We start from the raw sequence: 6,802 nt of genomic DNA, 5'->3' as shown, positions 1-6,802 counted from the left end.
GAGACTACAAAATATCTTAATTATCCTAATTATTAATTTTTACATTTTTAGAAAATACAAATAATTAATTTTGGAAATTTTCAGAAAATACAAAACTTATTTTTATAAAAAAAATAGGCATATACATTTAAAGATAAAAACAACTAAAATCATTAAAATATATTATTTAATTTAAATTTATAGATAATATAAATCATTTTTGTGGCCACAATATTTCATAGTGGTGGTCATTTTTAGGATGACTATGGTAGCAAAATCGATTATTTTCCTTTTCCGTTGGGTTATCCAGAGCTTTTTGTACTACCATAAGGTCTTTTGGAGTACCTTTAACCTATGTGTTCCGGTCACACAAAAAAAAACAAAAAACAAAAAACAATGTGTTCGGTGTTCTTATGACACCTTTATAAAATACCCTTTTAACAACTATTTGCTACCTTTTGTAATTGACCATTAATAATTAAAAATATTAGTTATTAAAATATTACATCGATAAACATCATAAAATATTATGTCAAGCGAAGTATTTAGGTAAAACAATTCCACTTGCATGGACCCGGTCCACGCTATAATTAGCGTGGACCAGGGTGTTTTTGTAAATTAACGTGAATTGGGTAATCGACGTCTTATATTATAGAAACTATAGGTTATGTAAAGTAACTACATCTTCATAATAGTAACTATGAAAAAATAATAATAATATAGTCATTTCGATAAGAACAATTATTCTATTCAAAGAGTAACTATATCATATAGAAAAGTAATTTTAACTGTAAAACAATTACTATAAAAATAAGAATAATTATATATTCATTTTTGCAGACAAAAAGAGTATATTATAGAAACTATAGTTTCTGTAAAGTAACTATATCTTCAGAATAGTAACTATGAAAAAATAGTAATAATAATATAGTCATTTGGATAATAAGAATAATTATTCTATCCAAAGAGTAACTATATCATATAGAAAAGTAATTTTAACTGTAAAACAATTACTATAAAAATAAGAATAATTATATATTCATTCCTAAAGACAAAAAGAGTAAATTATAGAAACTATAGAAACTATAGGTTCTGCAAAGTAACTATATCTTCAAAATAGTAACTATGAAAATAATAATAATAATATTGTCATTTCGATAAGATAAATTATTCTATCCAAAGAGTAACTATATCGTATAGAAAAGTAACTTTAGTTGTAGAACAATTACTATATTATAAAATAAACAGTATGATATAGATGCTTTAGAGGTCATATAGTAACTTTTTCTATTATATTGTTACTATTGTATATCACATAATTACTTAAATAAAAAAGAGTAACTATATCAAAAGTAATAGTAATTATAACTCTTGAACAGTAACAAAGATAACATTGACTACTTGGTTAGTTGCTTTAGCTACGACATTCTAATAATTTGCATCTATTTAATAAACCATGTTAAACTCAACTAATTTTTGAACTAAAAAATACTAATCGACACGTCCACGTCTCTTTTTTCCACCAGCACGTCCTCGCTTTCGTCTACCACGTCCTTGGTTTCCGTTGTTGTCATGATTTTCTTCTTTTCCTGCTTTTATTTTCCTTGCAGAATTTATTCTTTGCACGACTTCAATTCTGGGTGCGTCATCTTTGTATTTCTAAATCAATAATATTTAAACTAAGTTAATAATTTGACATTTAAATATGAAAAAATAACATAGTAACTATGTAAAACATATAGTTCTATTATTCATCATATAGTAACTCTTAGAATTAACGATGGTAAGATACTCGCAGAATTGCAGATATAGTTATTGTTAGTCATATAGTTAATGTCATAATAATATAGTCACTTTTATTACTAATAACATATAGTACAAAGAAAGAACATATAAAAGAACATAATGATAACATAATAACTATTAAAAACATATAGTTATTATTATACATGATATATTATCTCTTAATATTAATGATAGTCCTATACGAGCAAGGTTGCAGATATAGTTATTGTGATCATAATATAGTAACTCTTATTACTAATAACATATAGTACAACAAAGAACATAAAAATAACATTATAATATACATAAAACTATACCAAACATATAGTTACTATAATACAAGACATATTACCTATAAATATTATTGATGGTTATTTAGTCACAGAGTTGCAGACATAGTTGGTGTGATAATAATATAGTATCTCAATCCATAATAGTAACTATATCACTAAAAATATAGAATAAACATAAAAAACATGCACATAACATAATAAACTAACATAGTACTTATTTCAAGCATATAATAACTATATAAATAATATATTAACTATTGAAGAAAATAAACATATAGTAACAAATCATGATAAAATAAACATAGTACCTATTTCAAATATATAGTAACTATATAAAACATATAGTGACTATTATTATAATATAGTAACTATTATTCACATATAGTAACCATTATAATCATATAGTCACTATCTAAGAAGCGGACAAAACATACTCTAAATAACATAGTACATAATGTAATTGTATAGTAACTATTATTTATCAAAAAGTTATTATAAACTGTTCATAACATAATAACTATCTTAAACACATAGTTACTGTTTTGAACTTATAATAACTTTCTAAATAATATAGTAACTATTTTAAACACATAGTTACTGTTTTAAAGTTATAGTAACTTTTTAAAAAATATAGTTACTCTAAATCTACTACTAACATAAACACAACGAACATTCCAGTGACTATTAAAAACACTATTTCGCAACATAAATTAAAGGTAATTATATCATTTATATACTAACTATGTGAAACACTAACCCTAACTTCAACAAAACAACAAACATTTCAAATCACTCAACAAATAAATAATAAAATAAGTTCTAAAACATACAAGAAGTAGGCACAACAACTAAATTGTTGTAAAACAATAGACCAGACAATGTAAATGAGATCTTAAAATACCTTCAAAGCCGGGTGGAGGACTGATTGTCGTCGGATCTATCGTCGCACCGACAACATCGTCGTTTTTTAGGACCGATAATTACCATTTTTCACCATTGTAACATGAATTCGAACTACACAGTCAATTTCGAGTAATTTGTTGACTTGATTTCAATGCAAAACCTAAAAATTATTGTTGAAACTGAAACGAAGAGTGTAATTAAGAGAGCAGTTGAGAGAGCAGAGGAGAGAAAAGTTGAGAGAGCAGTTGAAAAAGGAGAGAGAAGTTGAAAGAGAAATTGCAGAAAATGAAACCACAAAAACTAAAGATTTTTTTTAATGGTTTCTATATACTTGAATAAAAGCACGTGACACTCCCACCATAGGTTATTACTCCTCTGTCTTGTTAACGTGGACCAGGTTGGTTTATAACAGTAAGCAACACTGGATGTTAAATTGAACCGCCAGTGTTGCTTACTGTTAAAGATCAAGTGCAACGGGACAAATCTCTCAAAAAAAAAAAAAAAGTGCAACGGGACAAATTACCCCGACCGGGAATGATACAGCCAATATTGGTAAGTTTAGTTTATCGACAAAATTCAACGTCAAATAATGAGTCTACAACCTGTATAGAAGCCAGAATTAAGATTTCCCTCAAAAAACAAAAGCCCTACTTAAGATGTGACTTCAGAAGAAGACAAAAGATTTCAACCGCTGTTACAACATAATCAAAGATATATAATTTATCTCATGAACAAGGTACGCAGAATACAAATAGGAAAACTAATAGCACTAGATTGAATAATGCTCTATATATGCAAACGGACAGAAAATGTATATGGCGTCCAATGCAATTCATAAAAACAATAACCCTACATCAACAAACTATCAACAAAGTCTCCAAGGACTATGCCTGTCTGTACAAAATATGGCAGTTAGCTTTGTGATTCTTCAAAATTAATTCGCATATTGTCACCAAAATATCATGTGTTCTCAGTTGCATCACACCTCTTGCCCTCTTTAACAGCAAGTTTAGTGCAGCACCATCATGTTGAGTGTTTTAACATGCATCTCGATTGTATGTGGCCAAAATACTACACAGTCCGTCACTCATTGCGGATGGAATGATATTTTTCGCATAGTGCAGGAGATTTCGCTATTTCATTCATGAGGTTCTTGAACCTGATGCTACAATCTCCACCACTGCAACAAAAGACCAATTACAATCGTTAATTTTCACTTGACTCGTTGGGCACTCTGTATTTTCTTGAGCAGCCTCACAACATAAACAGCAAATGATTCATGTGCAAAATAATTGTATGCAAAGATACTGCCATAAAGTTTAGTTTCAATCTAGTGACAAAAGGGCAATGGTTATTTTTAGTACCAGTTCACCAAAAATTAATTACCTCAAGAACTAAGGCAATAATATACTCTAGAGTCTAGATACCCTTTGAGATGCTTGGAGGGACACATCAACATTAGTGCCTTGGTGAGAAGAATGTAATGGAGAGAGAAAGAAGCAGGGCACCTCAGGAGCCCAGGTAACTTATTGTTAAGTTAAAATAATAAAAGAATCACAAACACTAGAGTTGTTAGGCATAATGTGGTATATTATGCTCTTTATTTAAGAAATATTATTCAAATGTTTATTTGATCCAAATGACTATTTGAATTAAAAATGAGTGCGTCACTCTAATGGAGGAGCACCTCTCTCGTCTTACACCCAATTTCTAGGATCCATCATCATATTAGAGAACTCCATGTTTTATATAACACCAGAGTATAGCTGACAATGCAAAACTGTAATCACAAGACTGCCATCATGGGGCATGAGTATTAAAAGTACAAGATGCATCACAAGATCACACAAGTGTCACCCAGGGGAAAATGGAATACTTAACCAGATACACCACCAAAAATGTCAGAAGATTATGCAGTTGCATTTCCGGAGATACACCACCATCAAAACCAGAAATGTCAGACAATTATGCAGTTGCATTTCCGGAGTAGCGATAAAGTGGGACAATTTGATAAAGAGATTGCATGAAGTATTAGGAAACCTACAGCACCATGTGATGTGAGCTAGCCACAAATAGTGGCAACTATGTCCTGATTTTGTACATCACTATGCAATAACATATTCTTCCACTGAACAAACCAAAGAACCAAAAAAAAGCAGCTGTGCACCCTTAAAATCTAACTTGAAGTTAAAAAGTATTTAGCAGTTAGACACATACCTAATTCGATTCAAAGATGCAATCGCTCTAAGAGCACTTCTTATCATGTCCTCATTACGATCAACTTCTTGCTTGACAGCGTCTTGTTTTGGCTTGAAATTAATTGTCTTCTGAAGAGGGTCCACCAGGGAATCCAAGACTGGAAATTCAAAAAATGGAAAGAAGCATACATCATAAGCATTGTAGCACCACAAAAACTAGAAAAACACAACTCCCTATAGCCAAATGCAATAGTTTGAAAATGCTTGTATGAATCTAGCATTGTTCACACTATAATAAAATTGTGAAAAGTCATAAATATTTGAAAATCTTTAAAATTAAGGATGGAACATTTTGGAAATCCATAATGGGGCACCTTGCAAACACTATCAGATGGAGGGAGTAAAAAGAAAATATCCATTCAAGATTTGCGGATTCTAACCTGCCAAAACAGGAGACGGGCACTTGTCTGCCAGTTTAGAAAGGATAAGGTGGCACGGCATTTTAACATCATAATGATCTGTCAAAAGCAAACGAAACTATTCAACGGAGGTTAAGAAATTCAAATGCAGCTTCTTAACTTCTCAGGATAGATATAGAGGGGATTAAAACCACATTTAGTGTCGTGCGGATTGTCTTTTTGAGCCTCGAGGAGAAATGTGCAAGTACTAAATAACTTCAGAATAAAGTTCTATGACTTGTAGCAACATACCATCCAGACCAGACTTTAGATAGGGGATAACGAAGGATGCCGGATTGACTTGATCAAGGCAATGGTCCAACAAAGTGTCAACACATTCGAAAGCTGCTTTTCTGAGTTCAAGACCATCATCTATGACATGCTTAAAAGGACCCAGATCAACTGTCCGTATCAACTCTTGCTGCATCACAAGATAAGAAAAAATGCTATAAATAAGAGTGAAAATAGAAACAGCAGTTTAACTGAAATGCAAACTGATATATTGAATATATTCAAGAACAAAGAAATCCATCAGAAACAAAAAGAAGGTTGCCGCAATTTCCTTACTGATTTCTCCCTTCGAGTTTGCCACGCCACATGCTTTTGTTTCTATATACTTGAGTGAAAAAAAAAAATTGGGGCAATCTTTAAGGGACGGAGGGAGAACAGCGACTAACACAGATCAATTATTTTAGTCTTCATAATTGCTGGGTTTGGTTAATTTTATAGATTACAGTAACTGGCATTTTAGTATTGTTTGATTAGTTATTTAATTAGCCGAATGAGTTGTTTGGGTTAAACCTGAAGCTACCTCGTATTAAAAAAAAAATGATGCTACCGCAAGATCTCTTAGAATTGAGTTAATAATTGGTCAAGAAGGAGATGTTTTCCCTGTAGTGAGCAGAAAGTGTGCATCAGCAATCTGAAAGAGTTGGAGTTGGACGAGCAAAACAGCGAAGCGGTAATGACACATCTTTACGTGTTTTATCGGCCATGTTATTCATTGGTTAGGATTTTGTTACAGTAGCTGTTAAGTTTATCCTTCAGGATATTTTTTTAATAAACTGATGTGTAGCCAGATTTTAGTATCTTCCACAATTTTGTTTCAATTTATTTAGCAGTAGTACTATCTTTCAGTGTTTTATTTTATTTGTAATCTTCAAATTAGTCAATACTCCTATATAAT

At 30.8% G+C, this 6,802-nt stretch overlaps 1 protein-coding gene across 1 annotated transcript in view; it reads right to left on the bottom strand.

Annotated features, from left to right (window-relative positions):
* Positions 1-3,591: 3,591 nt before the first annotated feature.
* Positions 3,592-6,802, bottom strand: part of LOC110802397 (cullin-associated NEDD8-dissociated protein 1) — a 29,896-nt gene continuing 26,685 nt past the window's right edge. Inside the window, exons 25-28 of the mRNA XM_022007842.2 lie at positions 5,869-6,037; positions 5,599-5,676; positions 5,178-5,316; positions 3,592-4,140 (exon numbers count right to left, since the gene is read on the bottom strand). Coding sequence (XP_021863534.1) covers positions 4,044-4,140; positions 5,178-5,316; positions 5,599-5,676; positions 5,869-6,037 — 483 coding nt within the window. The 3' untranslated portion in view covers positions 3,592-4,043. The remainder of the gene's footprint in view (positions 4,141-5,177; positions 5,317-5,598; positions 5,677-5,868; positions 6,038-6,802) is intronic.

The sequence above is a fragment of the Spinacia oleracea genome, chromosome 3, assembly GCF_020520425.1.
Source record: "Spinacia oleracea cultivar Varoflay chromosome 3, BTI_SOV_V1, whole genome shotgun sequence".
NCBI classification, from domain to species: Eukaryota; Viridiplantae; Streptophyta; class Magnoliopsida; order Caryophyllales; family Amaranthaceae; genus Spinacia; species Spinacia oleracea.
Note: the sequence above shows the minus strand (reverse complement) of the source record. Positions and strands in the feature narration are given on the sequence as shown.